The sequence below is a fragment of the Lissotriton helveticus genome, chromosome 2_1, assembly GCF_964261635.1.
Source record: "Lissotriton helveticus chromosome 2_1, aLisHel1.1, whole genome shotgun sequence".
Classification (NCBI taxonomy): domain Eukaryota; kingdom Metazoa; phylum Chordata; class Amphibia; order Caudata; family Salamandridae; genus Lissotriton; species Lissotriton helveticus.
The window spans coordinates 1590555397-1590573499 of NC_136059.1; the positions used below are offsets into that span (position 1 = coordinate 1590555397).

An 18103-nucleotide genomic window follows, 5' to 3' on the forward strand; every position below is an offset into this window, starting at 1 on the left:
AACCCCCATTACTATGCTTGCAGAAGGAGGAGGAAGGCAGAAGCGCCTGATGAGCAGGAGGTGTGCCAGCAGATGGTAGGCCCCACTCTCAGAGGGCCAGACAGTGGGTGCATGTCCCGGCCAGCCGACAAGATGAAGAGGACACTGGGCGGAAGGGGAAACACACTCGACTGTCGGGACCCACAGGTCTGCCGACACCAGCACAGCCATGAACTCGGCCAAGGATCGGCAGCCTGCCAACCCTGTTGTGCGCAAACCCTGTACCTTACCGCCACGGCCCGACACAGCCGCCTATCAGCACGGCTCTCCCTGCTGTTTGTTGCGGTTGCAGAGGGGCAGCCAACCCCCCACTGGAAATGTCCATCCAGGAGTCACTCACTAGGACTCGATCCACCCCTCTCCCACAGTGCACCAGCTCCGCTGCAGCAGCGTCGCCCTCCACCGGAGGACACAGGCAATGTCCCAGTTGACGTCCCGGCCGCAGAAACCGCAAGGCTGCGCCTCCAGCAGGCCCTGGTCTTTCAGCAACGCCACACAGCTGCCACAGGCCAAGCCACGGAGATGAATTCGGCCCAGGTGAGTGACACCAGTTCATGAAGTCTGCGAGGTAGCTTTGGGGCACAGAAACCGACCGGAGAAGCAGGATGATGCAGGATTAATTTAAGGCTGGATGGAGCTCACTCAGCACATGTCTGCCATGATGGCTTGCTAAGCCACACCCCCATAGGGGGAGATTTAAACTGTAAATTTGAACCTATAGTGGGATATAAAGTTATAAAGAGGGGCTAGAAGAGATAGTAAGATATGACCACTGTGGTAGTCTCCAGTGGGTCAAGCATGTGAGAACATGGTTCTACAAACTTGGATTGAACCATTTTTGGGAAACACCAGCATTATTAAGACTGCCCTCAAAAAAAATTTTGAAAACAACATTTTGGACATACATGCAAAATTGTGTTTCCCATAATTCTGATAATGGCAGATTAACAACTCAGTTTCTTCTCACGAAATCTCTTCCGTCCTTTGAGTATTTTCTTGACGAAATTCATCCTCATTTGGCTAAATCATTGTAAATTAAATTTCCTTATGGTATTCTGCAAGTTAAATCCAACACAGCAAAATGGGGTTTGAAAAATGATGATGACAATAATGATCACTGCCTTTTATGCGATTATAACACACAAGAAAATGATTATCACATACTATTCTTTTGCCCAGTATATGCCACACCAAGGCAAACCAATATGTTGTAATCTGGGGGTCAGGTCTTGCACTAATGCAACTAGAATACTAAAAACCAAGACTTTACAGAAAATTGTCTTTAGTGTCAGCAGATATCTGTTTGCTGTCAAATTATTGAGGGGAAAAAAAGGTATGACATTTTAAAAAGACCTATCATTTTTATATATTGTTTGATTTTAATCTACACATGAATTTTCTTGCATTAGCACTTTATATCCGCCCTGCACTCAATAAAAAGCATTAGATATTCCCATGAAGCTTCTTTTGATAAGCATCACACAGCATCAAGTCTCTATATGCACTATTATAGCATTTACACTTTTTCCCCCAACTATGTACTGTACTTTTTGTCAAGCAAAATCTATGAATGAAGCTCCAACTGTTTATACATTTTTTAATGTAACAAAGATTTAATTAGCAAATTCAGTGTTTTTACGTACTGGACAAGACCCATTGATTACCTGATATTTTTATTATTCTAATTAAATGTAAACTCCAAAGACCACTGCAAATGTCAAAAACGCAATTGAGACTGTCATTTGTCTAAACTGTGCTTTTAAGATGTGTATGTTTGAACTGTTTTTATCTTGTATCTTTTATGGGTTTTCAAACCGAATAAAGACTTTTTAATTGAATTAAGTGGATGTGTGTAAACCTATGAATCAGTGAGAGGGTATGTACTAACTAGTATTGTTTGTGTCTATGATTTCGAGAATGGTTGTCTGTAATTTAGAGTGGGTGTATCAAAGGTTATATTATGGTGTGAAGAGGTGCATCAGATATTAAGTGGATGATGTCATCAGTGATGTCATCAGTGATGGCATTTGAGATGTCATCAGTAATGTCATAAGGGATTTCACTGACCATGTCATGAGTGATGTAATATGTGACGTCATTAGTAGTGTATTGCGGGGGCGCAATGTAATAGTTAGCTCAGCTAACTATGACGGACACATTTCTCTGGGTTGTACGAGTAAAATATCAGCCTAACTATAACGTCCCTGAAACCTGTGTTTTTTTCAGTGAATACATATATCCACATATATATATATATATATGTATGTATTTTATTTTTGTAAATTAGTAACAGTTTTATATTTCTTTTAGTACCAGTTAGATATAGTAATTTTTTTGTATATTATTGATATTTCATAATATATTTATTGTTTGCTGTTTCTTTCATATATATTTAAAAAAACAATATTTTAGACAACAATGTTAGTGACAATCAAAATTTTTCCCAATATTTTTGTCATTTACATGACAAATATAGGATGACAATATATTTGACATTGATATTTAAGTCATGATTATTTTTTATGTGATCACTGTTTGCAGGGTGAACGGTGCGCTCATGTGACCGAAGAGTAAGTGTAGGGAGAACAGCATGAGTGCAAGGCTAGGGGCATGAATACAGTGTGGCTGCTGTTAATGCAAGGTGAGTGGTGTACTCATGTGATCACAGTGTAAGAGGAGGATGAATGATGTGAGTGCAGAATAACAGCATGAGTGCAGTGTGAATGCAGTGAGTGTAGCGTGAGAGGTGAAAGTGACAAGTGAGTGGAGTGTCATGTGTGTGCAGAGTGAGCTGTGCTCTTATGTGAGTGCAGGGTAGGATGAGAGTGAATGGCGTGAATGCATGGTGAGCAGTGTGATCGCTGTTAGTGCAGGGCTAGCCTGAAAGTGAAGCGTGCGGAGTGAGAATGAGGAGTGAGTTGCCTGACTGCAGGATGTATTCCCAGACACCAGGAGTAACTCAGCATTGTATTGATGGCTGGCGTGGGGTTTCAGATATAAGTTAAACTATTGCTATTATAGCATCAATTAGGGATGGAAGGTAGGGGAAATAAATAATGTGCTGATTCTGCAACAAACGTTCAGTTTCCTGATTAGGGTTGCCAGCTCATCAGATTTCTACCTTAAACACCAGTATTTTGATGTCCCTGCCATTACCAAAATAAGCAAAATCACCTAAAGCCAGTAGTTTTAGCGCATATGTGTGCACGTTCAGCAGCAAACATACATCGAAAGCACTTTTAAACGTGTTGGAGGGCTGCATTAATGATCCATGACTAATAATTAAAGGAAACAAAGACAGAAATGCCATGTTACAAAGGAATACATACCTTTTTATTTACAGCCCTATTTAGTGTCAAGGCGAGGCCTTTCCAAATGCTTTAAACAACAACAAATGACCAGTAGTGTTTCTTTTGGAAAGGTCTATGCAAAAACGGGGGTGGGAGGCGCACAGCTTGAGTTCTAGGATTCTTTGAATTCTTTATGAAGAAATAGTTCAATGGGGTTAATAAGGAGGGCTGGGTGCTCCACTAGGTGACGTGTTCGTCCTTCACGTCTTTAGATAAATTCTAGATATGTGACACCTCTGAAATGTGGTGTCATCCCTGTATTTGTGGGCACTCCTTGGGTTCTTGAAAGCAAGATTCCGTCATGGGTGTTGGTTGTCTGCAACTTATTTTTTTATTTGATTATTTCCACATCATCATTTATAAGTCATGATAATATTCCGTTATTTCAAGGAGTTTTAACAATCCATCTTTTTGTACATGTTGGATTAATTATCCAATCTGCTCCAATGCATTTCGGGCAGGGAGCCCTTCGTCTGGGAGCTCTATGAACAAATGAAAACATAGCTCTAAAAATATATTCAGTTGTTTTCCAAGCGGGGCAAGTACAACGTGAAAGGCGTGATTACAAAAGATTCGGGTGACTAATGAAGTTTAAATTACACGCAGCATGCAGGGCAAATGAAACGTGAAAGGCGTGATTCGGGTGACTAGTAAAGTGTAAAGTTTAAATTACACGCAGTGTGGGTGTGCTGAAACTATAAACTTACACAGGTCGTGGTGAATAATTCATGAATAAGGGGACTATGCACGTGAAGTGAAGAAAAGTAAAAAAGGTGCATTCGAGTTTCACGCGCTCGGGGACACATTACCGAGATTAGCGGCAGAACGCGGTGCGTTCAAGTTCCAACACGCACGAATGTGCTTACAAGATTAGCAGCAAGAAACGGTGACATGCGGTGCAGATCATGCAAAAGAAATACGTGGGTCGACTTACTTAGTGGTTCATGTTGGCTAGCTTCGCGCGTCGGAGAAGTTGATGTGGGGAAGTGACGTGGGGTGTGCCTTGTAGCGTGAGTAGGAAGGGAACCAGAGACAAAGGACTACGGCCCCTCGCGGCGGGATGCCTGGCTTTCACCTTGTGGACACCCTGCCGGGGTTCTCACAGGGGAATACCAGGACGGGTTCCCTAAGCAAGCGCCGGGACGCTTACGGGCAGCCGTGCGCTTTACAAGTCCAATACATTTACATTTACATTATGTGTTTATACAAAATCGTGTCGGCCATATTGGAGTGTGTTTACGCTCAGGTCCCAAAGAGTGAAAATTGAAAACTAGGTAAACATAAATAATAGCAATCACATTTCAGGAATTATAGAATACGACATGTGGATATCGACCTGATATCCTATAGAAAACATGAAAATTCTAAGCGATCATTCAGTCCCATCGGCTTCATGGACTGCATCTTGTGTATCCAAGCCATTTCTCTCTGTAATAAACGCTTGTTATTATCAACTCCCTCTCGTTTCTGGACCTCTTCCAGAACCATAAATCTCAGTTGGGATACATTGTGTCTGTTATCATTAAAGTGTACTGCTACGTTGGACTTTGTGTTTTTAAGTCTGATATTTGATTTGTGTTCGTTGATACGAATCTTAATTTTTCTTTCAGTCTTACCAACGTAACACATTCCACAAGGACATTTGATCAGGTATACTACATGAGATGTGTCACATGTGGCATTAACGTGCAGTTTCATGGGAGTACCTCTCATAGGGTGGTTGATCACATTCCCGGTGATGACGTTGTCACAATTTCCGCAATTCTTACAGGGTCTTGTGCCTTTAGCTGGAATTGTGGTAGAACATTTTTTGTTGAGGATTTCTCTTATGTTGGCGTTGCGGGTATAGGCAAATATAGGAGGTTCCCTGAAGGTGATGCCAAAATCTGGTTCGATCCTCATTATTGGCCAATTTTGTAAGATGATTCTTTTGTAAGTGGTACTTAAGTTAGAGAATTTTGATACCAGGACAATCCTATTGGTCTTATCTCTTTGAGTTCTGAGTAATGAAGTTTCTCTGGGCGTTTCCAGTACTCGTTTCTTGGCTGTTTCAATGAGCTGTGTAGGATAGCCTCTTGCAATGAACCTTTTGCCCATTTCCTGGAGTCTTATTTCAGTTTGTGTCTGGTTGGATGTGATTCTTCTGACTCTCAACATTTTTGACATAGGTAGGTGGTGTTTTAAAGACCCTTGGTGGTGGCTAGTAAAATGAAGCGTGTTGTTGCGGTCCGTCATTTTTCGGAATAGGTCAGTTTCAAGACCAGTGGTAGTGATCGAAATCTTGACATCAAGAAAGGTGATGGTTTTTTTGTTGGTTTCCCAAGTGAGTTGGATACGTTCATTAACGTTGTTTAGTGAGGTTAGAGCATCTCTCAGGGATTCTTCAGTGTGCTTCCAGATGATAAAAATATCATCAATGTATCTTATGTACATTTTCATGTGATTCATCCAGTTGGGGTCGTCGAAGATGTTTTCTTGTTCAAAATGCTTCATATAGATGTTTGCATAAGTGGGCGCGGCACAGTTCAGACAGCTGTAGATACCATTCGTTGTTCAGCTCGAAATAGCTTTGGTACAGTGTGAAGATCATTAGTTCCAGACAGATACCTGCAACCGACCGTAAAAAACATGCGAAGCTACGTTCAAGACACGACGGATTTTCTCCAGAAACTGGCTCAAATGGATATTTCTGAAAATGAGGAATTGATATTATGCACAGCAGATATCCGCTCTCTCTATACTTCGATCCCCCACACAGGGGGTATAGAAGCCATAGAAAAATCCATTCTTGAAAGCGACTTGGAACCCGACATGCAACAGTTCCTTATGGAACTAATGGTCTTCACACTGTACCAAAGCTATTTCGAGCTGAACAACGAATGGTATCTACAGCTGTCTGGGACCTCAATGGGGAACTTATGCAAACATCTATATGATGCATTTTGAACAAGAAAACATCTTCGACGACCCCAACTGGATGAATCACATGAAAATGTACGTAAGATACATTGATGATATTTTTATCATCTGGAAGCACACTGAAGAATCCCTGAGAGATGCTCTAACCTCACTAAACAACGTTAATGAACGTATCCAACTCACTTGGGAAACCAACAAAAAAACCATCACCTTTCTTGATGTCAAGATTTCGATCACTACCACTGGTCTTGAAACTGACCTATTCTGAAAAATGACGGACCGCAACAACAAGCTTCATTTTACTAGCCACCACCAAGGGTCTTTAAAACACCACCTACCCATGTCTCAAATGTTGAGAGTCAGAAGAATCACATCCAACCAGACACAAACTGAAATAAGACTCCAGGAAATGGGCAAAAGGTTCATTGCAAGAGGCTATCCTACACAGCTCATTGAAACAGCCAAGAAACGAGTACTGGAAACGCCCAGAGAAACTTCATTACTCAGAACTCAAAGAGATAAGACCAATAGGATTGTCCTGGTATCAAAATTCTCTAACTTAAGTACCACTTACAAAAGAATCATCTTACGACATTGGCCAATAATGAGGATCGAACCAGATTTTGACATCACCTTCAGGGAACCTCCTATATTTGCCTATACCCGCAACGCCAACATAAGAGAAATCCTCAACAAAAAATGTTCTACCACAATTCCAGCTAAAGGCACAAGACCCTGTAAGAATTGCGGAAATTGTCACAACGTCATCACCGGGAATGTGATCAACCACCCTATGAGAGGTACTCCCATGAAACTGCACGTTAATGCCACATGTGACACATCTCATGTAGTATACCTGATCAAATGTCCTTGTGGAATGTGTTACGTTGGTAAGACTGAAAGAAAAATTAAGATTCGTATCAACGAACACAAATCAAATATCAGACTTAAAAACACAAAGTCCAACGTAGCAGTACACTTAAATGATAACAGACACAATGTATCCCAACTGAGATTTATGGTTCTGGAAGAGGTCCAGAAACGAGAGGGAGTTGATAATAACAAGCGTTTATTACAGAGAGAAATGGCTTGGATACACAAGATGCAGTCCATGAAGCCGATGGGACTGAATGATCGCTTAGAATTTTCATGTTTTCTATAGGATATCAGGTCGATATCCACATGTCGTATTCTATAATTCCTGAAATGTGATTGCTATTATTTATGTTTACCTAGTTTTCAATTTTCACTCTTTGGGACCTTAGCGTAAACACACTCCAATATGGCCGACACGATTTTGTATAAACACATAGTCCTTTGTCTCTGGTTACCTTCCTACTCACGCTACAAGGCACACCCCACGTCACTTCCCCACATCAACTTCTCCGACGCGCGAAGCTAGCCAACATGAACCACTAAGTAAGTCGACCCACGTATTTCTTTTGCATGATCTGCACCGCATGTCACCGTTTCTTGCTGCTAATCTTGTAAGCACATTCGTGCGTGTTGGAACTTGAACGCACCGCGTTCTGCCGCTAATCTCGGTAACGCGTCCCCGAGCGCGTGAAACTCGAATGCACCTTTTTTACTTTTCTTCACTTCGCGTGCATAGTCCCCTTATTCATGCATTATTCACCACGACCTGTGTAAGTTTATAGTTTCAGCACACCCACACTGCGTGTAATTTAAACTTTAAACTTTACTAGTCACCCGAATCACGCCTTTCACGTTTCATTTGCCCTGCATGCTGCGTGTAATTTAAACTTCATTAGTCACCCGAATCTTTTGTAATCACGCCTTTCACGTTGTACTTGCCCCGCTTGGAAAACAACTGAATATATTTTTAGAGCTATGTTTTCATTTGTTCATAGAGCTCCCAGACCAAGGGCTCCCTGCCCGAAATGCATTGGAGCAGATTGGATAATTAATCCAACATGTACAAAAAGATGGATTGTTAAAACTCCTTGAAATAACGGAATATTATCATGACTTATAAATGATGATGTGGAAATAATTAAATAAAAAAATAAGTTGCAAACAACCAACACCCATGACGGAATCTTGCTTTCAAGAACCCAAGGAGTGCCCACAAATACAGGGATGACACCACATTTCAGAGGTGTCACATATCTAGAATTTATCTTTTGGAAAGGTGGCATCTCTACTCCTGAGATGCCTTTTCAGTAAATGCATTCTCCCACTGTGGCAGTACAAATAAAATACAAATGTAAGGAATAGCCAGAGTGGGGACCCAGACTACTGGAACTAGTAAAAAAAACACAAAGCCTTGTTAACCATTTCACAAAAGGCATGTAGATGGTCTTTTTTTTAAGACCTGTGAAAACTCTGTTGTGGCTGAGATAAGACTCCTGACACTGCCTGCTGATGTCACAGCAGCTCGAGCTGCAGCAGCCGTGGCTAAGACACATGAGTGTGGGGGAGTTGGTGGCTGGGGGGAGATAAAGCCTTTCAACATTATGGGCGTTGCACGCCTGGTATCAACCTCCCAACAAACTCTTGTTCCTCCTCTGGTAACGTCTCTGCCCCCGCCCCCTTCTTGTTTTTGGTATAGTTGAAATGGGGAGGTTGACTCACCAATTAGTAAAATCCATTCAGGTTTTTGGGGGTAGCTACAATGAAGTTTTATGACAAAAGTGTACATACATCAAATACCTGTGTCAATGTTTTCGGGTGTTTTTGGAAACTAAGTTGGATTTTACAATTCCCCGAAGTGAGGATCGTAACCCTAAATAAATCTGCATTGTATCCTTTGAAAAATATCTGCATCATTTTATTAAAAAAAAAAATACAAAAAAAATCACAATTTCTCTTAAAAATCGTACGTGTTTTTTCAGGTGTGTGAAGCCGGAAATCATATCATGAATGTAGCGTTGGTACACCAAAGCGTCCCAGGTATGTGCCCTTTTACTCAAATCTCGAGACGCCCTTCTATGCAAAGTCTTCAGTTTCTTGTTTTCTTTATCCGCTACTTAGAGAGTCATTTAGGGCAATTAGATAACTGCAAAGCGAGCCGGATACCACGCAGTCATTATTGCTCGGATTTAAATGAATGTGTTGCACAAAGAAGTAATTAATAACAATTTATGATATTTCTGCTTGCAGTACATTCATCTCAATTAGGAGAGAGATGAGTCTGGAGGTTGATTTAAGCATCTTAATTACGTTTAAAATCCAGTTATTGACATTGAACACGCAAATTAATTGCTCTTCCTCGCTCTTCCTTCTGCTTCCACCTCTCTCAACCCCTTCATTACCGCCCATCAAAGTGCTCCTTGTTGCATATTATGGAGGATATTTGTGTTTTACATGCAGGTTTAAAGGTACAATATGGCAGACATTTTGAACACTGATTGCATTTTTATTTTTATTTTTTAAAAGGCACATTTGAAAGAGAATTAGGTCTGGGTTTTTTCAAGGGAATATGGTTTGAAAGAGACACTTTTTACACTTTCAATACTCCTTTTTAAACACAGAGCTGTCTGCCTGTGAGAGAGACCACAGCCTTTTGGTGAACTAAGGGGCATGTGTACAAGCCCCTATCGCCACCACAACGTCACTTTTAAAGACGTGGTGGCGACAGCGGCTTAGCCTTATTTACAAGGTAGCGTTAAGCCACTTAACGTGGCTTAATGCTGCCTTGTAAATAAGGCCCCCTTACACGCCATGGTTTGTGTGAAAGGGGTGGGCAGTGAATGTTTTGTCGGGTGTTCCATCGCAACACCTACTGTTTTGGATGCTGCCCCTATGTTCAAGGATGGCGTACATAGGAGGCAGCGCCGAAATTGAGACCCGGGACAACCTGGTCTTAAGTTGGCGAAACGAGGAGAAATGCATTATTTTTCCTCATTTTTGCTTTTTCAATGTGTGCTGCCTTTTGCAGCATACATGGAAAAAGCAAAATGCTATGGATTGTTTATGTACAGGAAGGTCCCCCTTTCTGTACATAAACAATTAAAAAAAAAACTACATTTTGTGACTTTCATGTGTGCTGCATTAAGCAGCAATAAATGAAAGTGACAAAATGGCATTCCACGATTGTTTATGTTTCAGGAAGGGACACCTTCCTACACATAAACAATCCTCCCATTGAGACCTGGTCTTACCCTGGCGCAACGAGGAAATGCTTAATTTCTCCTAATTTTTACTGTTTTCATATGTGCTGCATCGTGCAGCACACATAGAAACAAGAAAACGGCAATTATTGTTTACGTACAGTAAGGTCTCCCTAAGTCCAAGTAAACAAACATTTAAAAAAATACAGTTTTGCAACTTCTATGTGTGCTGCATTAGGTAGCACACATAGAAGTTACAAAACAGCATTTTAAGATTGTTTATGTGCAGGAAGGGGGACCTTCCTGCACATAAACAATCTTCCCCTCAACACAGACACCCTTGCACTGTGGTGCAACGGTGGCAACGGTGGCAGCGTGGCGCTAGGCTGCTAGGTTTTGAGCCAGCACATGGGAAAACGCAGGACTGCAACATATTCATGTAAATATGGTGCAGCCCTGCATTTCTGAAGTGGCAGAGTGCGGCGTTAAGCCAGGAAGGCTAGCGCCTCCCTCCGCTACTTCCTTTATAAATATGCCCCTAAGTTTGCAAAATGGCTTGGAATTGGTTGGCGGTATACTGTAGGAATGGCTGCTTATGGGCACTGTAGATTGTCTGGTCTTTGCCTGGAATTATACAGCCGCCATTCACGAGCAACACATTCAGCAACAGCTACCAGTGAACTGCAGATGATTGCTACTAAGGGTCTTAGTGCAAGAGGTACTTTATTGTTAAAAGAATTACCAATGCCTACTGCATTGGAAGCTTTGGAGGGAGGGCAGGTGGGTATGGGGGTCAAATTTAGTGCAAATTCGAGACAGCTCAGAATGGTCCTCCCTCAATCAAATTTCATGAATACATTATCTGAGACAATATATAGTGGACGCCTCAAATCCAACCAGTTGCTGAATCATAGTCTTGCACACGTCAAAATGAGCAGCTTCAGTGCTGATTAAGCAGTACAGCAGCACAAGTGCAAATGTTGAGCTCTGCTATGGTGACAGGAGATTATCAGCCCATTATTTTTGACCAAAGCAAATAGATCTGGCTAGTCGAATGCATGAACACTTATAGTTGTATTTGGCTGATTTGACTTCTTTAAATGAATTAGTTGAGAACATACATGTGGGTCGGTGTCTGGTATGCACCTGTTTTGCCTGACTTTCTTCGTAGAAAGATTACCTGGCTCCCTCATCATGTGCCTGATAGAAGTGAAGGGAAACCGTGCTTCAGCTTTGTGACCATACTTGTCAAAGAAAGTTTTTTGCCCCGTCTCCATGGCACTGATTCAGTGCTTTAATTCCTCCAACATCTTTGATCTATGGACAGATGGATTCATAGGGCCTCATTTATGAAAAGTGACGCATCGCTGTGAGAAAACAGCGATCGGTCACTTTTAATTGCGCCCTCCTTGCAACCCCAATAATGCGTCATATTTACAATATGACGCATCATTGCACAAGGAGTTACAGATACGTCAGTATTTCTGACGTATCTGTAAGCGCAAAAGTGACACATTGCAGGAGTGTGTCACAAAAGTGACGCAACTCCAGCATTGCATCCTTTCACATGGGGCAAGCCCCATGTGAAAGGGCCTGCGTCAGTCTTACGCCTGCTGTGAGGCAGGCGCAAGATTTTGACGCAACGGCGTCCTAGAAGTGACGCAGTGAAATCTCATAGATTTCACTGCGTCACTTCTACAACCCTTTCTTGCGTCAATACGCCCCCCTTGCAGACATTATACCTGGCGCAGGTATAATGTGGCGCAGGGGTTTGCAAAGTGACGCATCTAACTAGATGCGTCACTTTGAAAATTTGGCGCAACAAGGCGCATGTTTTACGCCACTGGTGCGTCACAAAAAGTGACGCACCGGCGGCGTAAAAGTGATGCACAGCCTCATAAATGAGGCCCATAGCATTCTGCTATGGGCCAACTGTCTCTTCTTTGCGAAGGTTTGAGAAATGCATAGGGAATAAACAGCCCTAATTTGACTCAATGGGGAGAGTCACATGCAAGTGGAGATTCATCTGACAGTTTCAGGAATTTGCATCCATTTCTGTCTCATACAGTTACCTTTCACTCCTAACTTGATTAGACCCATGGGATGTTCTCCCCTAGGACATGGACACAGAGACACAATAGTATACCTACGTACAGGAATGTTTCCTTGACGTTCTTCAGCTCATACTTCCTAAGATAGAATGCCATCATGCTAACATGCTGAGGTTTGCATAATCCATCACAATCATGTCCTTAAAGATTTTAGTATCAGCTTTTTCCAGATTGTGACTGCTAATTTGTGGTAGTGATTGATTGACTAATCAATTGATTGCCCGGATTCATATAGTGCCTACTATTCAAATGGTCTCCTGGCAAGAGTGCCACAAAGTGTCCTACATATTTTGCTGAGTAGTGGTACAACTTTTCCTACAAACATCACTCACCATGCTTTACATTTTGTAAAACATTGTGTGCACATGCCTGGCTGTTCCTGAATGCCTTTGCACTCACCTCCTCCACTGATGACTTTAATTCCTGTGAGGTGTTGTATTGTGAGGATCTTCCTCTCCCATAGGTGTAAGTATATTTAGGGTGCAGATCCAAATTCAGTCACTGGGGTCTCTCTGTGGTGACATGCAACACAATTGCACACCCTCCTCATGAGATAGTAAAATTTCCTTTTTCACATCTTCTTTCTCACTCGGTTATGCAGATAACATATTGAGGGCCATATTCATCAAGTTGTTGCATCGCTTTTGCACCAGCATTGATGGGGTGAAGCATTGCGTGGCCTTGAGTGGCTTGATAAGTGTAACTCAAAGAAGTGCAAATCACAGCCTTGCATTACTCTGCCCCAAGAAGGCATTCTATGGTTTGAGTGTAGGTGTTCCCACACAACACCCATACATTTTGACGCATACCCGGATTTACCATAAGTGGTAGACCTGGGAATGTGCCAAACCTGCTACAACTCCCCAGATAAGGGGTAACGAGGAGGAATATGTTTATTTATCCTTGTTTATTCCTCTTTCTTTGTGTGCTGCATAGTGCATCACACATAGAAAGATGAAAATACCTCAGGATATTGTTTTTTTGCATTTTATATTTCTTTCTCCTCATTTTTCCTCTTTCGATCTGTGCTGCATTCTGCTCTTGTACCACGGTGCAAGAGGGCCTGCATTGCACTACATAGAACATTGTGTGCCAGAGCTAGGAAAAGACAGGAACGCAATGTATTATGTCAAATGCGGCACATTCCTGCCCATTCCCTGTCATGCAGCGTAGCATAGAAAGGTGGTTTGCTATGCCCCACAGCATGTCAGTGATCTGTTCACTCAGCTGGCTGCCAATCTTTGGTTGTATTTTCATAATTTAGTTAACTAACAGCTAGTTGTAGTGTCACTGTCTTTTGTGCTAGGACTTTATGATTAGGGTCATTGAATGCAAATTTGTGCTATATGCTGGCAGCCATCTAATACAGACTGGATGTTTTTCAGTAGTGGCTGCTCCCGGGAAGCAGCAGTGGGGCAGGGAGAGGGAAGCGGGGGAGGCAGGTGGGTAAAAAAATCCCTTACCTGCCAGCCAGCTAGCCAGTCACCACCTCTCCTCTGTCCTTTTCTTGACTTCTTCTCTGAAAACAGGAAGCAGGAAGCACTTGGGCTCTCAGGCTCCCCATAGCTAATCACAACTGGTTTGAGCACAGTGGTTCAGCTCTCAGCCAGGGAATGGGATCTTGGGCATGTTCTCCACCCAGGCTGTAATACAACTTGGGGGGAGAACATCAAAAGTGCTCATGAATGTTTGGCTGGTCTAGGAGGGCCGGACAAACATTCATGCGCACTTATATAGTGCCCATCACTCCTCCCCCTGATATGAGAGCAGAGCAGATCCGCCTGGCCCCACCAAGATGCCGCAGCAGGAACAAATAAAATGATAATAACGTCAAGTTATTTTATTTTTCCTTTTTTCACTGCAAAAAGCAGTGGTTCACCTTAGTGGAGGAGATGCCACTGATGTTTTTTTTTTTATAAAGGCACTGTCAGGATTGTTAAGGATGGCACTAAACGCTATCTTATTGTTTGCTTGCAATGTACAATGTGCACAATATCTCCAGGTCAGGTGCTGGCACTGCAGATCTGGTGTTTCTGATTTTCTGGGTCACTTAGGCTGCTCCACAAGTGTGTTGCCTGCTGTTGGACTCCTTTGTTATACAACATGCCATTTTAAGTGTCTTGTGTGCATGCACCATGATAGGTAGGATAATGGCCATATTTGTTAGAAATCACATTAAGTGGTAGGTTCACCACGTCCCTTTTATTACATTCAATGTTTATCATGCATGTGATAAATACCAATTCTGTGGGTTGTGGAACAATTTCATTATAATGCCACTTTCTCACTGCAGTTACGCAGTCGGACCTTATGCTAAGGGACAATCTACGGCTGCAGAGCTAGGCATAATATAATGGTTCTGCAGGTGTGGTGTTATGTAAGGGCAATTTTGAATAGCGTTACCGCTTTTGGTGAATGTGTGCCTGCAGGTTGGCCTTTTCTATGCTCATACGCTCCCAGTAAGCTACAGGAATGGCCAGACTGGAGGGTTGCAGTTGGCAAGCTAGTATCTTTGGTAATACAACATCCTGCCACCAAGGTTTCCACAACAGGGGAATCACAGCCATCACAGCAGTTCAACGTTGCACTAAGGGGGGATGGGTGTACAATAATGCTGCCTTTGTGATTAGCGATTTAGCCTCAAGGAACAATGGAGGATCTACAACAAATTCTCATGTCTCCAAAATAAAGCAGATCCACTGGAATTATGCGATTCTGCAGTGTTTTTGCATAATTATGGATTTATCCCTTTTGCCACATTATCTGCATGACAATCTACAGATTTTAAGAAAAAATGTTTCAGTTTTTATTTCAAACAAACTAAAAGTTACTAAAAATGCAACAAAGTATGGGAGGCCATTCGCAACTTTTCGCCACTCACCTTTCAGTTACTTATTGCTGTATTTGGATGTTAAACTAGAACTAAAGAGATGAAAACTTTGCCCGGACTGTGTTAACCTGCACATATTGCAAAATAGTTAAATACTACTATCACAACTTATGCTGCATTATGCCACACAATTTACCTTTGCTCTCTGTATAATTTAGTGAACCCTGCTATATAATTTGGTCCTCCCCTGCCATATAATTCCAGTGGTCCTGTCTACAAGTAAAACGCTAGTCTTGCTTAAAAAATTGTAAAACTTGAGGGCTGAATGATGGATTTTTCTTTTTGCAAACAGGTCCCACTGGGAAATAATTCTGTAATTAAACCTAAGAATGTAGTGGTTTATTATGTAGAGGCAGCCCAGAATGTTATACTAGCACTCTAGATCAACGGGTATAAGCAATAACAGTAAACAATATAATGACTACATCTGCTGTATATTCTGGTATATTGACATGTAACTTCATTGTTTGTTTCATTCTATTAGGAAGCAGGGCCTGTTTTCCAAGTCCTACCTACAATCCTTTCACGTGGTTATCTTTGTTTGTTACCTGCCCCAACTACACATATGAGGTAACTAACCCATTATTTGAAACTGTAATAATTATGTGTTAAACTTTTCACATTTATGAAATGTGGATTGAGGTGTTTTATACCTAATTGTGACAGAGTACCATACTTCATTGGGTGAAGGCTTAATGTAGGAAGTCCACGACTAGACGCAGTCAAAGCAATAGTGTCCTCCTTTCCCTCAGATATCTTCCAAATCTTGACCACAAGAAGGACATACTACCAATAGTTCTTTGCATAGGAATAGAAGCACTATTCTAAACTGGTAAGCATCAAGAATTTACCATAATAGCCCTCCTTTCTCATTATCCGAAGTAAGGTAATTCCTTAAAGATAGCTCTAATGCAGCACTTTTTATAGTCCCTAGGACAAAAATTATAATGCTAAGACATCCTTGTGCATACCAATATTCCTTTCCCTATTTTTAATCACTGCAATTTCACGAATACAATTATGTGTTTGTTTATGGGCATTTCTTATTCTTATTGTTTATCTTTATTTCGATCACTAGATCATAAAAGATTACATTTTACAAAATTTAAAACACATATTAAACGACATTAGTGATCACGATAAAGATTAAAGTTAAAACATGTAGCACAATTTTGGGACTGTCTCAGGACTACAGATTATCTAACACATCATTTTTACACGACGACATCGAGCAAACCACATGGAAGTTAAAAATTTGGATGGAGCAAATACTAAAGAGGGGGATACATCTGTCTTTAGGACTCTATAGGCTGGTAGAAAGGTTCTAAATCCCAAGTTCCTAAGCAAGGGTACTAGCCAGTATTTCCTACTCCTTTCGTACCCCCTACAAAAGAAAATGACATGAACGTCATTCTCCTTTGGATGACCACAGGCCGGGCAACTTTCTGAGGAAGAGTGGGAAGACCAGGATGCTGTGAACGATGCTAGAGGAAGAGTTCCATATCTCCATTGGAGAAACAATTTCCTGGTTAGTTGTGGAGAAATGGCATCTAGAACACTCTCGAGAAGGTAGGAATCTTTAGTTTGAATGAACTTGTTGGTCAACGACCCCTCCCGTGCACCGTCCGTGGCTCTAAGGAGCATATGATCGTAATAAGCTCTCCTCAATGCCTTTTTTGGGGTCTTTGGGCACATATTTAGTGGGTCTGACCATAGATCATAGAGTCCAATTGCTTCCAACGTTCTTCTGATATAAATCAGCCATGGCATTGTTTTGGCGTTGGGTAGCTCTAGAAATTCCTGCAACTCAGCTCTGTAATTTAAGAGATCTGGACTACTCCATAGGCGCCGCCAAAATGTCAGGGGTTTTAGGCCCAGCTCCTCCGTTATGGGACGAATGTCCAAGTCCAGTCTGAGCGGAAGTAATGGGGTACTCTGCGGGAGAGCAACAATCTGTCTCAAGAATTTGTTTTCAATTTTTAGTAATTTGGACGATGGAATGTGCCCCCACAGCTCACCCCCATACATGACCCCTCCCCGAGCTTGGGCTTTATAGATGTGAATTATGGGGCTAAGTGGACGGAAGGGAGATTTGTTCGCCAGTCTCATAGTGCCTCCCGCCAACTGTGCCAGTTTGATGTTCGCTTTCGACTGGTGGGATGACCACGTTAGGTGTTCATTGAGAGTGATGCCCAGGTATTCGATTGTATGCACCCGTTCCAATTGGACTTCTCCCAATATTGGTGGGGAGCGATTGTGCGGCTTCGGGTTCAGAATCATATATTTAGTCTTTTGAGGATTGATTTCAAGTCCTCGATCTAAACAGAACTGTAGGAACCCGTCCAAGACGCGTTGAATTCCCATGGGGGATTTTGACAGCAGCAGGGTGTCGTCTGCAAACATAATTGCAGGCACCCTGCTGCCAGTCAGCTTTGGGGCATCGGTGTTGGGAATCCTGGATAGGTGGTCCACTATCCCGTTCACAAATAGGCAAAACAGGGTCGGCGCGAGCACACAACCCTGTCGTACCCCTCTGCGAACGGGGAACCTTTCGGTTAGGTTACCACCTCTACCACACCTAACGCGGGCATAATTGTTGTGGTGAAATCTCCTCAGGATACCTAGAATATCACTGGGGACATTCAACTCCTCCAGGACTTTCCACAACTTCAATCTTGGTACCAAATCAAAGGCGGCACGCAAGTCTACAAAGACTGTGTA

At 42.1% G+C, this 18103-nt stretch overlaps 1 protein-coding gene across 3 annotated transcripts in view; it reads left to right on the forward strand.

The window, feature by feature from the left end:
• TECRL (trans-2,3-enoyl-CoA reductase like) overlaps positions 1-18103 on the forward strand; it is a 769360-nt gene that overhangs the window by 594417 nt on the left and 156840 nt on the right. For 2 of the 3 annotated variants that reach the window (XM_078677590.1, XM_078677588.1), the window contains 2 exons: positions 9164-9221; positions 15867-15952. The exons of the other annotated variant lie outside the window; for it this stretch is intronic. In XM_078677590.1, coding sequence (XP_078533716.1) covers positions 9164-9221; positions 15867-15952 — 144 coding nt within the window. The remainder of the gene's footprint in view (positions 1-9163; positions 9222-15866; positions 15953-18103) is intronic. 3 annotated transcript variants of the gene reach the window in all.